Source organism: Hyposmocoma kahamanoa, unplaced genomic scaffold (genome assembly GCF_003589595.1).
Source record: "Hyposmocoma kahamanoa isolate Upper Pololo Valley unplaced genomic scaffold, ASM358959v1 262, whole genome shotgun sequence".
In the NCBI taxonomy this organism is placed as follows: domain Eukaryota; kingdom Metazoa; phylum Arthropoda; class Insecta; order Lepidoptera; family Cosmopterigidae; genus Hyposmocoma; species Hyposmocoma kahamanoa.
The window spans coordinates 2088240-2105301 of record NW_020653765.1 but is presented as its reverse complement, the minus strand read 5'-3'; the positions used below and the strand labels follow the sequence as shown (position 1 = coordinate 2105301).

General features: G+C 35.1%; 1 protein-coding gene across 1 annotated transcript in view; it reads right to left on the bottom strand.

Annotated features, from left to right (window-relative positions):
- Positions 1-3460: 3460 nt before the first annotated feature.
- Positions 3461-17062, bottom strand: part of LOC113228906 (torso-like protein) — a 20558-nt gene continuing 6956 nt past the window's right edge. The window contains exons 2-6 of the mRNA XM_026462343.1: positions 14213-14437; positions 10051-10208; positions 7939-8075; positions 6578-6706; positions 3461-5028 (exon numbers count right to left, since the gene is read on the bottom strand). Of these exons, the coding sequence (XP_026318128.1) occupies positions 4768-5028; positions 6578-6706; positions 7939-8075; positions 10051-10208; positions 14213-14437 (910 nt within the window). The 3' untranslated portion in view covers positions 3461-4767. The remainder of the gene's footprint in view (positions 5029-6577; positions 6707-7938; positions 8076-10050; positions 10209-14212; positions 14438-17062) is intronic.

The following is a 17062-nucleotide window of genomic DNA, read 5'->3' as shown; positions in this document are numbered from 1 at the left end:
TCGACAACTGAGTTATCGTAAGTTCGCCCCCTATTCAGCGTTTCACATGGAGCGTAGGATTGCCCCATTATTATTTTAGTTGTACCTCCAGTGTTCATTACAGTTTTCTCGTCCTATGAATGTCCTATGTATATAATGACGACCTACGTGGTCGAATGGCTTGCAGACCGGTTTTCATGGTGTCGCCATCTCCGAGGCCCCGGGTCCGATCCCCGGCCGGGTTAATGTAGAAAAACAAACTTTTGTACACTGTCTCTGGTCTGAATGTTTTTTTGGTTTCGTCGTTGTTTCTGATTTCCATAACACAAGTGCTTTAGCTACTTACTTTGGGATCAAAGCAACGTGTGTGATGTTGATGTTGTCTAATATAAAAAAAAATATTGAAATAACCTTTGTCATGATGAACACTTTCATATTGAAATTTTTATACCAGGATCGTGGATTGTGTCGAGGGCAAAAACTACTACCTACTAAATATTTATTGTAAATCAAGTTTTGTTCACATTGAATATAATTACTAAATGTCCACTGCTTTCTGATCTATACATTCGGTTTTGCCTTACTGTTGAATTGATTCGTTTAAAAATGCACTTAATATGCACTTGAATCCTTCATAAAAATCTAATCGTGTTGTGCATCCCTAGTAGTGAGATTCCACAGAATTGCAGGGTGGAGTTGTGGAGTTGCCTCTTTTTCGTGTAAAAAAGATTTTTACATCGAAACTTTTGCCCGTGGTTTTGGGCAGCAATGAGTTAAAACCCTGTATTGGGTAAACATCAGGTTAAAACCCGGGCGGGTTGGTTTTGATCTCGATTATGATAGTGTGATTATGGAATTGAAATGTTGATCAATTCTGAATTTGAGGCACTCTTGTTTAAGCAACCATAAACACAATAAATACGTCTACTATTTGATTTAATTTTTAACTGACTTAAAAAAAGGAGGAGATTCTCAATCGACGGTTTTTTTGTATGTATTGTTAAGCGTAACACATATCATAGCGATAACACAACACAAATCTGTGAATCAATTTGGGTACCTCAGTAGTGGTCCCATTTAAATTTGAAGAAAATATTCCACCGCCGAGGGTAGCGAACTAGGGGATGAATGACTTTTGAGGTCGGTTTTTTAGTTCTCTGTACTGAAATTATTTAAACGCCGAGTGAACGCTTTAATTCTATAATGAATGGCGCGTGTGACGACCCGCTCTGTGCAACACGAGTGCATTTCGAGATTATGCGAATGTGTGCGCCCATACACTGTGCACGGCGGGTGCTCACACATATAAGCGTGCTTCTACGTTTGTATGGAGTTACCAAACTTGTCTTATTGTACTATGGTGTAGATTTTTATTTACTGTATGCTCTCTAATTTGTGCTTTATAATCTGTAGATTGCAAAACAAGATTGCTGGATAGCAATCTTGTGTTGTAAAGATCTCACATTATATTAATTTAATATTAGCTGCAATGGAAATGTATATAGACACTTGGCTACTAATTAATTTTATGTATACAATATACTGATATCTGATATGATATACTGATATTTTTTGAGGTTTTATTTAGCGTGAATTATAAAATAAAATTATGTAGCTAAAAACAAATTGGGGAAAAACTAGATTTAAAATGATTGGACAACAGCGAAAAGACCTTTATAATGGCTTCATTGTACTTTGACAGCTGTCAATGTCAAATGTGGAAAATATCCGGAAAAATATGATGTTTTCAAAATGAATTTTTCCACGACCCTACACTACTAATTATGCATTGGTCTACTTTTATTTTATTTATCTAATATATACAATTATATATATTTTGGGGATCATTTTAACACAGTTAACTGTACTTTTGATTTTCTGGTACTGTTCTTGATATTTTTGTAATTTTTGTCTTTCCTCTTTTCTCATCTTGAATGCTGTTCCAGAACAGCAAAGTGTCCAGACACTTTTTTGTCTTTAATTTTTTGATTGCTGTCCTGGTTATTTTATTCTCTGTCTTCGTTTTGTTGATCCTTGTTTTGGTTACTTGGTCATTAAATTTGTATTGTCTTTCTTAATTTTCTCACCATGTTTGTATTGTAATAGACGTATAATAAACAGCAAAAAAAAAAACAATAAATAAATAAATTTACAAAGAATTGTTAATTTCCTGTGTTGTGTATCCTGTTCAAGACGAGTTGAACTTGTTGAATACCTGCAGATTTATCATCATCGTCAATTTATTTATACACCCCACTGCTGGCCACGGGTCTCCTCTCAGGCGAGGGTTTAGGCCATTGTCCGCCACGCTATCTATAGAACTATACTTCTGCGAAATTCTGCTTTGCTTCTGCTTCTCCAACATTTTCTATTATCCGCTAGCGATCTGCGGACGTTGATATGCTATTTAAATTCAACCCTTAACTAAGGGTTAAAATTTGAAGATATGGCATGATAAACTTACTTATTTTAAAGATTATTACATTTAAACAGGGTACTTGTGGCAAGTTTACAACAAAAGCTTAATTTTAGTAGCAGTAGAGCTCCCTGTGATAGAGGTCGTCAAAAAAATATTATTGATTTTTTAGCCCTAGAAGGCTTTTGATATTTTTAGTACGCAGAGGCATTTAGTCGCTTCGACTAACATAATTAAATATGTTGTCATTTCGAGTTCTTAGGATTTTGCGATTGTTATACATATGTAGGAAATGAAACTATTTTTCCGGATTTCAATCGCGTATATTTGTTTTTTCAAACAAATCGACGTTTCGGGCCCTTTACAGGTCCCATGGTCACGATTGACTGAGGTGGTACAGTCTTCAACTAGTTATGTCTAATATTAATGCAAACCACCCTATTTTTTCACTATAGTTACAATAGTCATTAATTAAATACCTTATTTTTAATTTTACAAAGAAAACATTCCAATTTACGCTACATTTAGTTTTACAAATTATTTTATTGAATGAATTTTTATTAAGTTCAATTTATTATTAAATAATAATAGAAATATGAATAAACTAAAACATATTGATTACTACTGCAGTTTTATGTCTGTTTGGGATTTTTAATCAGAGGAAATACTGGATCCCAAACACCAGTTTGGGATCCCGTCATCCCAACTATAGTGAATAAATAGGTTGGTTTGCATCAATATTAGACATAACTGGTTGAACACCGTACCACCTCAGTCAACCGTGACCATGGGACCTGTTAAGGGCCCGAAACGTCGGTTTGTTTGAAAAAACAAATATACGCGATTTAAATTCGGAAAAATAGTTTCATTTCCTATGTTGTCATCATTAAATATTTTTTACCTTGTTGTATAAAGGTAAAAAAAAAAATTGAAAACAGTGTAATTATTGAAATATTTTTATTTAAACTAAGAAACGTCAAGTGACAAATGTGTTCATCACAACTTTCTCGTGCTATGAAAATTACTCGTGAAATAATATTTGTTAAATTATTTTTATGTCAGGTTCGCGGGTTGGTATTTTGACTTCCATAGTCATAGTACGATTATGAAAAAAAATGAAATGCTGAACAGTCCTGAATTTGTTCACTCTTATTCAAACAACCTCAAACACAACAATAACACGTTTACTATTTGATGTCGACATCGGGTGACAGCTTCAATCCTATAATAAATGGCGCGTGAGACGACTTGCGCTAAGCAACGCGAGTGCACAGCGAATATAACGAATGTGTGCGTCGGTACAAAGCGAGCGGCGCGGGCGTGCACACATATAAGCCGTGCTGCTACTTTGTATGGAGTTATCGTACTTGTGTTAGATATTATGCTATTTCTCATATCTATGGTTACAACGGTCCAAACCCCAGGTACTGTTGATGGAGATTGTTAGTAACATACTTCATACCACTTGAATTGTCTTGTCCACTTTTATTTGTTGGTTACTTCCTGTATACTCATACACTCCGTCATACTCATGACGGAGCACATTTATGATAGAATTTTCAAATTTTGTTTACATTTTACATACTTTTAAAATTCTGTATTTAGTTAGAACGCCCAGTTGATTCGTTAGAACAGTCTCTTAATATTTTGGTACCGTTCTCCTTCACAGTTCATGTCGTTAGACTTTAGAAATGTAGGTTAAGGAGCGTTATTTATCCACTATTCCATTAATTTCTTAGGTATTATAAATGAAACATGTATTTATCTAATTATTTATATTGTTTAATGTTATGTTAATGTTTTTGTATTACATAATTTAGTTTTTGTTGTGCACGTAAGCACGTTATTTTAGGTATTGTGTCCTGTACCTCCTTAGGTCTGCAGGAAGAAATTTCGTTTAGAAATACGCAGAACCTTTTGTCAGTGTTTGCTTCAAATGTTATTGTCGATTTTTCCTGTACAATCAACGATTAAGTTAATAAATAACTGCCACCTACCGTTATATTCTCTAGAAGTGTGTAAAATATTGAACCAAACGTTATTAACGATTGATAACGTATTAAATTAGGATCGTTAACGTTTTGACGTATTTATTGTTTAAAGAGATCTATTTTAGCTACTACTCGTATATGCACCTACGTCATTGTACTGAGTTTTGACGTCTTTGACTAAGGGTCAATTCTCACTGAAAAGTCGAACATCGCGACGTGTCTTGAAGTTGTATCAAATATTTATTGTACTTATTACAATTTACAAATTTCGGCTTTTTAGTGAGAATTGAACGTAACAATACAGCATTGAAATAACTATATTGAAATAAAAGAATGCCTGTATTTGGAATAAAAAATATTTTACCTACTTACAAAATAGTCCTAGACGTTAATTTCCCATAATTTCATGTCGTTTTCTACAATTTCGGCGTACATTTCTGCCTTATATTTATCTTTAAACAACGGTTTTAAAGTTTTAAGATTTATGCTTATTAAAGCAGAATTGTCTAACAAATCGTTCAGTTTAGAGGCTAAGTAAGGATTATAGTGTAATCTTAGAAGACTAGGTCTGGAGTACAAATATTGGCTATCTCGTAGATTTTGATGAGCCCAAGTTTCTATTGTCTTATTGCCGCTTGCAAGCTGGAACGGAAGAAAAGACAATATTTAAAAAGCGGTGGAGGGACTGTTGAACCTAATTTTGTCAAAAAGGAATATTCATTATTTATTTAATATACGTACTAATTAAATAAGCAACAAATAAAAATACAATAAAAGCTTAAAGACTAAAATTAGGAAAAAAGATTAGAATGCCCAAATTGTTAGCAGAGTTCTCCCTATGTATAGATATGCTAAAATGTTGAGCAAGGTTGCAGCAGTAGAGTTCCTTGTGAAAGAGTTCGTCCAGGTAAGTACTGCCACCTTGCCTATTTTTGCTGCCAAGCAGTAATGTGACCATTACCTACTGCGTTCCGGTTTTGGAGGGTAAAGGTGCTGGTGAAATTACCGGTACACGAGACTTGTCAAATTATGTTTCAGGGCGACAGGCGCAGTGACAGTGCCATTCAGATCTTTGCGATTTGAAGGTCAGAGTGGCACTGCAATTGTTATGGACAGGCATGAAGCTCACCATCAGGTGCACGACTTGCTCGTCCGGTCACTTGATATTATAAATAAAAGAAAAACCATATCTATTTCTGTCGCCAAGCAGTTATGTGTATACCCATCGAGTATTAGAGACGAAATAAGGGCCATATATTCCTGGTAACACATTAGCGATACAGCTCTTATAAATATCAACTCCCGGTTGCATTGAAATATAGACAGGCCAACTACTGACCTGTGTGTACGTCGCTGTATACTCCAAAAAATATTCTGTATTTATTGTAATAATGATAATACAATGCCGTTCTATTCGGTGGTGTGGGAAAAACAGCAAAACATCTAATTACAAAACAAACGGAATCACATTTCATCGGTAATTAAATATTAAATATGTAATTTTGCAGTTTTCGTCCATTATAGCAAAGCTCAAGTTAACTGGTCGATTTGAAGTGAAACAGTTGACGACACCCGTCAATTGTTTCGAACTCTGGCTAGCCAAGCGCAGTTGTCACAGTAATGATATGGCAGAATAGTTTTCAAACAAATTAAATGACGTTTCGCCTCTATATCTGGTTATATACTCGATGTGAATACCTAATGGTATTACTGCGTTCTGGTATTGTAGGGTAAGGGTGCTATTGACATTACAGGCACATGGGACTTATCTAGTTTAGTGCCCCTCAGATTAGAGAAAATGTTAAGCCTCAAGGAGGCTGATTTTAATTCAAATCGGAATGGATTCAATCGGGTAGCCCATCAGAGTCTCGAAATCAGATGGGTTTCCGAGCGAGAAGATGAACCTGATTGCTGCCATATCTTTCTGATTTGTGAGTTAAATCAACTGTTGTCCCGATTTGAAATGTCAAAAGTTTTCGATCGGCCAGTTGTGAATCGCAATTATGCGCCTCGTACTCGGAAGAGACGCAGTTTCCGATCGGGTGAGGCAATCAAAATCAAGCTGCTGGGCCGGTGTTTATGCCAGCACTCTTCAATCCGCGGTGGTAGCCCCTCAGTTAGGTTCAGCACAGTAAGTAATAATAATAACTAAGGTGTTTTCAGAAATTTGTAACAAACATTAAAAACTTACTCTAATCTCACCAACTTCCTTGAGGAAGTATGAAGAGAAATAGAACCTCAAATTATCCTGGAAAGCTTTTCGGTTTGAGCGAAGTTTGGATCTCAAGAAGTTGTACCCTGAACGCTTGTACTTGAATACCTGAAATATATTGTACATAATGGTAACTTTTTTATATAAAAAAACCGACCTCAAAAGCTCATGGAATTACATCTATTTGCCAAGTTTTATTGAAATCGCTTAGCGGAAAGTGCGCAAAACCTGATTAATCCCCTACTTCTCCACCCATAGTGATGGAATATTTCCATCAAAATTAAATGGAACCAACACTGAGGACTCTTTCCAACAAAAAAGAATCATCAAAATCGGTTCACATTATAATCGCGTAAAACATAAAAAAATAGTCGAATTTAGAACCTCCTTTTTTTAAACGGTAGACAAAAAATATTTAGTATTGTTTGTTGCACCACAAATAGCGTCAAAACTGTCTCCTAAATGTAAGTACCTAGACTTGGGCTCGTGTCGGTAAGATTAGTAGGTTCTAGATAATCAAAAAAAATGTATTCCATATACTTGCCTATATTAAAATAGACACAGTAGACTGCAAAAGTGGTTAAAAGAGGGCGTGTCATGACTATGGGACACGAAGGGAAAGTTAATTATGTAGACAGAATATTCTGCTTTATGGAGACATTATTTTTAAACGTAAGTAATACTGCATTCAAAGACTTAAAAAGTTGTATCCTCTTCTGAGAATGGAAACACCAGTATTTTATGGTGCCGATTGAAAACAAACTGACAAAATATCTATGTAGCAAAAGAAACAATGTAAGAAAAAAGAAATAACACTAAAAAAAGAAAGAAGTATGGAGTTCCTGTATAAAACTGCCACATTCTTCCTATATATACAGTTTTATAGTAGGTAAGCATTAATACATATTATCGTGTTCATAGATTTGAAATGAAACTATTTTATGTAGGTACGGTGTACCTGTATGGGACCTTTACAGATACGCATAGGCATATGAAATAAAACTAATTTACCTGGGAAGGCCAAAACAGCAAATATAGGTACCTACCTACGAGATTTAGATCCGTAAAAATAATTTTATTACCAGTGTTAATACAATCGAGATTTTTTCGCTTAGTGTATGTATGATACGCGCTTCTGTAGCCTATTATGACTATATTCATATTTAAGCAGGAAATTTAAACTTGCAATAACATTGGATATAAATCCCCACCATATGTTTGATGTCTGGTATTTGAAAAGATTTGGTAGGTATCTGAATTTCTTACTGCATTTTTTACATGCATCGTGTGACTCCAGTTCCAAGAATTCTGTTCTACGATGTAGGCATTACATTATTTACCTGATAGATGCTATCCCCTGTAACGTATGAGTCGATGTAATGTGTTCCGTAGCTCTTCATAAATTTTCTCACGGCGCTTGCGTCACTGATGTTAAGGTTCTCGATTGCTTTGTTTACGTAGTCTTTTATTGCAATATCTAAAAAATAAATAACATTATAAAATGAAATTGTTACGTTTATAGGCTGTTCAAATATAGGTAGGCGTTATTCGCTGTGGGTAACGAAATTCATTATCATTTATTATTATTACGTCAGCTAAATTGTCACTGACTTGCGGGCTGTGCGAAGGGATGAATTTGCCGTATCGTGAGGCGAAACCGGCTTCGCAAAGCAAGCTAAGGGTGCGTACAAATTTGACGAATGCGCCGTAAATGCGAAAGGCTCGCTAGCTGAGCACGTGCATTACGTCGTGCAATGTATTCTCGTGCCGTTCGCGCACTTATACTACTATGTATTTAACTGCACGCATGCAGCAGGCGTGAGCCGCGCGCGGCTCACATGCAGCGCGTTCGCGACGCATTAGCTGGATCTGTACGCACCCTTAAAGATCCCGCCTACCTGGGCGGTATCCCGGTTTCACTCTAGCAGCGGAATTTCATAGAAATACCGGGCGAAATTCGCTTATATCTGAATAGGAAGTAGGTAATTTTTCAGACTTAATTGTTCCACAGATGCATTTAGTCCCATCCACCTTACCTAAATATACACAGAAAAAAAGAATTTGTACTAACAAGAAAGAGCAATTTCTCAAAATATTTGGTAATTAATATATATATATATATATTATAAAAATATTTATTAAAAGTAACAAAATATTGTCATTACAAAAATATTGCTTATCGTTTTCTAATACAATTGTACTCTTAACTTTATTCTAACTTTGAGAAACGTACGTTCACTTCAAGATTTTATTTCATTTCTAATCAATTAATTGGACATTACTTACATCAAGAAATTTTTACCTCTTACATCAAATTTAAATAATCTTAAATGAATTCAAAATTTTTTGGGTGTATTTTAAGAAAATATATTCTTAAACAAAAAAAGAAGTAGTTTAATATTCTAAATTCTAGAGTATATTCTTAAAGCAACATTTCGTTGCGTTTTCATAGTCAATGTTGTCGTGACATATCGCCGAAGGCGCACGCGGTAACGATTACTTTTACTTGTGCTTGTAATCATAAAAATCATAAACAGTCATTTATCCCAAGAAACAATACGTAGTATCTCTAGTTTGTTAGGGTGTTATTTATAGTCATAATTTAAGAAATTTGGTTACAGCATGAAAAATAGATGATAAAAATAGTATAAAGTCATCTCATATATTTGGAATTGTTAGTGCATTCTGCCGCTCGTAGCATTTATACGGCGCTGATTGGTCCTCAAGTATTTGAGAAGATTCCGTCCTATTTCTGCTACTTTAAGGATTGACACTGAACTGTGTGCTTTCACGCTAGTGAAGTGAGACATACTGTTGGGTCCATAACCCTGTAAATTTACCCTTTTTGATATTAGAAAACATAGTAAATCTTCAGTCAAATAATTAAGTACCTCTCAATTTTTCATTCTTTTTTTTTTTCAAATCAAAATCGGACATTTCTAATAACAAATAAATATTTTGTTGAATCTAGAGTGGCTTTGTGACTTGAAGTAAATTAATTTGCTCTTGGATTAAATATTTCTGTCTTGTAACGAAAATACACCTACGATACGTTTTTTTACTATTAAGTAATTATTCTCTAGCGTCTATAGGGAGAGGATCGTTTTGTTGGATTTAATAAATTTGTCTTCATAAAAAGAATTTTGTCTTTTTCTAAGTAATCTGTTTTTACCGTGTATTATATTAAAAATTAGTGATAGCACGCGCTTAAGTGGTAACGCATTATTATTAAGTCTGTTGTGTCTCACAGCTGGGCAAGCAATTCCCCTTCTTTTCTATTGGTCTCTATTTTGGAGTCCAAATCATCACGACATCGCCGCCGACATCTGCCTCGTCTCCGTTTTGAGTTGTGGCAGAGGTCACCCACAATTTTTAGATTTTTTTTACAAGTTTTGGTTAAGACGATGTAAACTCGTGATCGCACCTACAGTTTGTTAGCATGGTCAAGTCACCTGTTAAATTTCCAACTTTGACAGTACGATTGACCTTATTCATCTTGACAAGTACATAGCAGCAACTGTTGGGTTTCCCATCGTACTCGATGCCGTACGCTCGCATGATCTCATCCATTATCCAGTCGCCCATAAACGCTTTCCATGGCTTATCGGCTCTGAAATGATTGCGATACGTTTTTATTCTAATTAAAATCTTAATCTTTTAGGTATTAAATAGATTGTCTACAAATCTTTAAAATGGTTGGTAAGTACCTATAACTGCGCCCGTCACCCTGAGACATAAGTTGACAAGTCCTATGTGCCTGTAATTTACTTATCCTTCCAAACCGAAACGTTCACACGTAATTTTCACATTACTGCTGGGCGGCAGAAATAGGTAAGTTAGCATTACTTCCCTGGACGAACTCTTTAACGTACGGTTACTAAAAAGGTCGATGATGGAGGTCCAGGGAATAAGTTTGCAGGTTCAGGCAGTAAACCCCACCCCCACCCACTCTATAGCTGTTCGCCATATAAATGTCACTTATAAATCTTTTTACAAACACGTAAATTTTCACCAGTTTAAAAAACTCGCTAAACTAAGCTTAATAAAATTTTTCTTTTAACTGCAAAATTTTAAAAGATTGACTGACTGGAATATTACCATATTTCGTACCCTTGTTGAGTAGGTATAATAAAGCCACATGTGATCATACGTCAAATCGATACCTCCAATGAACACTAGGGGTAAGCGGAGCAGATTCGTACACTTTTTTTTTAAATTAATTTTAAACTTTTGCGCTACTAAATAAATTTATAATTAAAATTTTTGCTGCTTATTGTTAGGGTAACTAATAAACATTATTTTATTATTATTATTTTTTAAGTCATTGAATAGACGACATATTTTTCGATTTTAACAAAAAATAAGAAATGTCCAATTCTGCCCCACCTGCGGGGGTACTTTGATACATCCACATGGGGCACTTTGATTCGTGAATCAAAATACTCACCACAGGTGACTATAGTTTCAAGTATAAGTAAAATGTTATGAGTTTTTCTTAAACAAGTCAACAACAATGAAACTATTATTTATTCAATTGGGCATAATTATTTTAATCATTCTTAACATTTCAGTTTCGTGATTACATAAGATTTTTCTTATTCTAACATTAATTATTTTAATTGCTAAATAAAACCTTAGTTTTTATCTTTGATATGGCTAATAAAACGTTTCTGTGTGAAATCATAATCTTACATTTTTAATATAAATAAAATATCTTGTTTTGTCTTTTTCTTTTCGAATTTCACAAGTAAGAAATAGATGACTTTAATTTTATTTAATTGGAAATACTAAAATTTGTATCCTCAACACTTTTGTCTTGTTCAGAAGCTACATGCATGTCTTCGTCGTCGCTCTACTTAATTGATCCTGTTTGACAAGAATCTGAGTCAGACTCCGATAATGAACGTTGAGAGGCGTCGCTTGTTTGAAATGTTCAGGTTTTCTGTCAGACCCAACAAATTTTTTGCTGCCTTTAATTCTCTTTCGCCTATTTGCTAGACCAAGACTTACTACAAGACAAGACTTAGTACTTTCGGGGGCACTATTTCAGAAGTGTTATTTGTAATGTACTCTTGGAAATACATATACAGTAGGAAGAGCTGTTCCTATTGCATTGATTATATCGCAGAATGTGATTAGTTCACGTCTTTCTGCAGATACTATCTGTTCTGCTTGCTTTTGAGTTTTTTCAGCACCAGGCGTGAAATTAAACTTCGCCAAACGCGTTCATAATTGTTAAAAAACTCTGTGACGGTAGTTTTCTTAAATGCAGAATTACGTACTGCACTTCTGTTCTCTGATTTTCTCAAACGGAGGGCACTATTTATTTTTCGGAATCCTGACACGATAATAATTTGTTAAAATAGTTTTACATTTTTCGTACATAATAATAAATAATAGGGGCGTAATGACGTTAATTTGTTGGGGGCCCTTTGATACGTACCAAACTGTGTATCTCACGAGTGTATCAAAGTACCCAAGCGGTTATTTTATAAATAAACATTCCCCAAAGTCACATGCAAGTGTAGTTACTTATTACTATTATCATATATTATTAACATAGAAAACACGCTTAAGCCTTTCGAGCTACAACGGCTCACAGGCGAGTTGCGCCAGTCGCATATCTATTAATCACACATAAAGTCACGTTTCAGTGCTGCTGTTCAACAAAACAAAAGGCAATTTTACAAAAAGCTAATGATGCAGTGTGGCGTTTAATAATTTGTAATACCTACCCTTTTTAAATTTGCTTTCGTTAAATAGAAACAGAAACTTTGTCGGAAGACAGTATTTTTTATCACCTATATCCAATAAATAAAAATTACTAGAAAAGCAATGAATTCCTTAGATTAGAAAGTCATTTCCTCATATTTACAATTTATTTGAAAGAACTATGAATTCCAAGCGTGGACCCTTAGGTTCGTACATTTTCTCGTATATTTCACTCACTCGTTCATTCAATTTCTTATTACTACTCGGAGTAATGACTATACTCTGAGGATTACTATCTCCAGTCTATTTCCACCAGTAAGGCTACAAGAAATTAGGGAAAAATATTTCTGAACCGGTAACACTGGTCGTATCCCTTATTGCTAGCTTATTGCTCTATGACTATTTCATTTTGATATAATAAGTTTGATATTAGAAAAAACGAGACAAATATACTTTTCTCTGAAATTTTCATCAATTTCAAAGCTAGTCTTTAAATTTGCAAAGTGGTCTCACATTTTTGTAGGACATTGCGTCTCTAGTAATATTTATTCTTACTGGCGGCAGCACATGTCAACGTTGTATTAAATGTGGCAGAATTTGGCAGATTTGGGAATATTCAGCAAGTTCTTTATTATTTTTGGGAACAAACCGCAAACTTCTTATTTTCTGCTACTACGAACAAACATCTGAAGTAAAATACAGGACAATATTATAAACATAACCTATATCAACTTTATAACCCCAACTTGTACAGGCTGTACTAATTAGCTATTTTTTTGCTTTGATAATGAATCACTAGTGTTGATAGGTTTCTCTAATGCACGTCGTCAAAAACACTGGGAAACAAAATCTGGGTCGCCATCCATCTTTTATAACACTTTTGTTCAAGCAAAACGATATCGACTTATTTCGTTTGTAGAATCTTAAAACCTCTCCTGAAAAATTGTCATTTTGCAGATGCGGCTTTATTACACCAAGGGTGCGAGTTGTGGTAATATTCTAGTCAGCCACCTCCGAGAGAGATGACTTGTAATTAAAATACAGCTACAAATATGAAAGTACAGTAATGCATTTTTTTATTTTTTGCGACTACTTATTAACAGTCTATTTCAAATTAGAGGTGAGCGTTTACACGAAAAGAACGTTAAAAGTTTGCTTTATAATATAAGCACGCTTACTTTAAGTAGTAAGGGTTGTTCAATTCAAAACTCAACAATTTCATTTTTTACATTCAATGTTTTCTACGCAAATTAATTCGTTAATGTGAATAATAATGTTAAAATAGAACTCGTCTTTAACAAATAAATTTACCTATTTGAAAACCTTTAATCCTTACTCTCGCCTTTCGCTGTCAACACCACGTTGCAAGCTTTTTTTAACATAAAGTTAATCGGCTTAAACGATTTTATAAAACATATTTTATTTAAACTAAAAAGCGTTAGCGAAAAGTCATTTTTATAGAAATTGAGATTTTTTATCCCATTTGTTTTTTTTTACCACTGGTAACTACTGGGATATTTTAAATTCCATTTGTCGCCAGTGGCAACAACAGATCTTTTTATCCCTTTTGTCACTACGTGGTACTCTGTTACCATATGGGTTTTTTGTTTCCAATTTGTCGCCAGCGGAAATCACCAGTGGCAACAACTGATATTTTTTTATCCCGTTTGTCACCACCTTGTAACATATATTTTTTGTGACTATGACTTACATGTTTAGTTATAAGTACTGTAAGTGTAAGTTGTACAAATTAAATAAATAAATAAATAAATATGGGATTTTTTTCCCATTTCTCGCCTGTGGGAACAAAGCTAGTAGTGACAACTGGTAATAAGTCGATTTTGGCCACAGACATACAAACAGAAATGGATTTCAACGTCAGATCCAAATGACAGTCCTTACCCTTCAATTCTGAAATCTTGGAAATACGATGTGAGCAAATCCTCAAAGCTTTCACATAGCAAAATGTTGAAATCCATAGTGTTATAAGAGCTCTCGCTAAATTCTTCGCTGGTCACGTTGACGAACACCCTTAGATTTTTCTCTCTGAACGGCTCTATTGTTTCTTCATCTTCTTCCTCATAGTCTGTTGATATTACTTGCGTTTCTTGGGATAGGTCGCCGTAACTAGAAAATGAATTTAATTACGAATCAAAGAATTCAAGCTACAAAACGCTTGGTCATTTTTCATTGCTATCCCTATATCCAATTTGAGTTGTATCTATAATTTCATAGAGTTAAATTTAAATCTTATGTGAAAAGGGAGAAATGGCGTCGTCAGTGTTATTGTTAAAACTCAATGTTCAATAATTTTATTGCTGTCCAAAAGTCCACCTAAGGTCTTTTGAGAACCGAATGAAGTCCGTGCAAGCGTGCTGAATCTGGGGTCAGGATCTGACCCCAGAGTAGGTCCCTGTGCGGGCTTGTTTGCACAGGTTATAGTGCCCTTCCCGTATAACCAAGAGGTTGATAGGGAGGGGACTATAAACGAAACTATATAGGCAGGCATAGGATTGCTCTCCTTAAGTAAAATAGATGTTACATTCATTTTAAGTAAATTTTTGGGCCCAGTAGGTCATGATCCTGATGATCCTGATGATCATTTAGAGGTCACTATATGTATATTCACATAATTTGTAATTTAGAATATTAAATGAGATAGCTTGTAGCTTTGACAAGCTTCTATATTACCTAGTTATTATAAGTAGGCATCTATTACACTTCCACTGTATTGAAATATTTTTCAATAACATTATTTTTACATTTTATTTCAACTACAACTCTTCAAATCTCTACGTCCCATACCTACCGCATACAAACGAAGTAGTATAATTCTAAAAAGCCCACCAAAGAAGACCTTTGCCAGGCAACGTGCAACGTAAGATGATGATTCCTTAAAAAGCTCTGTTACGTTACGGTGAACCGTAATTAGGCCAAAATGCACTCTGGTTCAAGTTATTTAACTAGTAAACATGCTAAGTTCGTTCAACCTGAATTGTTTACGTGAGATGATGAATGAGACCAAATTTCACGGAGACTATCTTTTTGTAGTTAAGTGCGTTTTATTCTTCAGCAGTGAGTGATATTCTAATTGGAAGAACGCTTGTCTTAGGTGCTGGGTTAAATTCCCACCGAATGGCACAAAATATAAAGTCATTTTCGAATTACATAACGTTCATTCCTTGATTTTACGGCGAAGAAAAACAGCGGACTGAACCTGCATAATCGGAGATCATCAACCCATTTATATTTACCAATGCTGGGCATGGGTCTCCTCGCAGGCGAAGGTTTAGGCCTTAGTCCGTCACGCTGGCCTAATGCGGGTAGGGGACGTCACACGTTGTCCGAGAGTTCTGAACCTTCTTTGATGTGCAGGTATTATCGGAAAAGTTTAATAAAATACCTCGAAGAAGCATGAAGTTTCCATCCTCAATTAAACCAGAAAGCCTTTACGAGGAGACACGTGCCCAACAGAGTGACGTATAATATACTTAAGTAAATGATAAAGAAACGTGGCGTTTCAATACAATAGAAGAGAAACATACGTAGCGTATACTCCGCCCAACCATTTATTTCACTTTTGACATATGCATGCCTCCGAACCTGTTTTCCATCGGAGCTTCGGAACTTCGGACCTTAGAGGCTCCGAAGTTTCATAATCATTGACATACAACCATAGGCAAATATAGTATAGGTAAGTATTGATAGTATATTATTGAGATACCATAGACAAACAGGAATCAGCGGGAAAGATAGCGAATGCTCGAGCATTCCCTTGAATGATAGCGAATGCTATCAAAGGAAGCAGCAATCAAACTAAAACGAATCCTTCGAGTCAGTTACTGCTTTTAGTTCTCTCTCAATTCCAAAATAAAAATCTATTTCCACATTATTTTGGTCGAATGGGAACTTTGTACCGTTGTTAAGATGCGAGAATAACCTCATCATCATCATGAATTCTGAGAATATGCCCTAATCCACCATAATGGCCCAATAAGGGTTGGAGACTTCACACGTTTTCCAACGGCCATGAACGTTCATGGACATACAGATTTCTTGTTGATGTTTTCCTTCTCCGTAAGAAAGTAAATTATATTGCTACTACACATACACAAATGTACCTACGTGACGTGGAAATTAAAATCGTAGCTACTAGCGATGTAACAGACTTCCGCAACTGCGAAAGTTCCGCACGCTTTTTCACATCTGTTTCCGTTTCTGCTTCCGCAACATTTATAACGAAAGTGTAATCGGAAGTTTACAACGTTTGCGCAATATCAGGCGCTAGTGCGGATTACTTGGCGGTGGAGAGCGCGTTTTTTTAGTAGTTTGTGTTGTGTAATAATTGCATTTGAATTAGGTATGAATTATTACATTAGGAATTATTTTGTTGAGTTCGTTCGTTTCTGGGAGTGTACTCTTGTTCTCCGTCCGAAACAATTAGGTACTGTCAAATAAGTAATACTCGAATTAATTAAAAGATGCGTGGTGCGAATGAAGCTTCCTACTTGACAAACTCTTTTGATTTGGTCAAGTATTTATTTTTTTTATAATATCAAGTGACGGGACGAACAAGTCGTGCGCCCGATGGCCATAATAGTTGCAGTGCCACCCAGAGCTGTCCCATGACACGTCCAAGTTTCATTTGTAATTTTGGAAAGTCTCTAGGGCGCAAACTTAACTTGTTAGCCTCTTAGAAGCGCATCGAGAGAAACTGTCTTGATATACTCGAATTGCACAATCAACGAACAA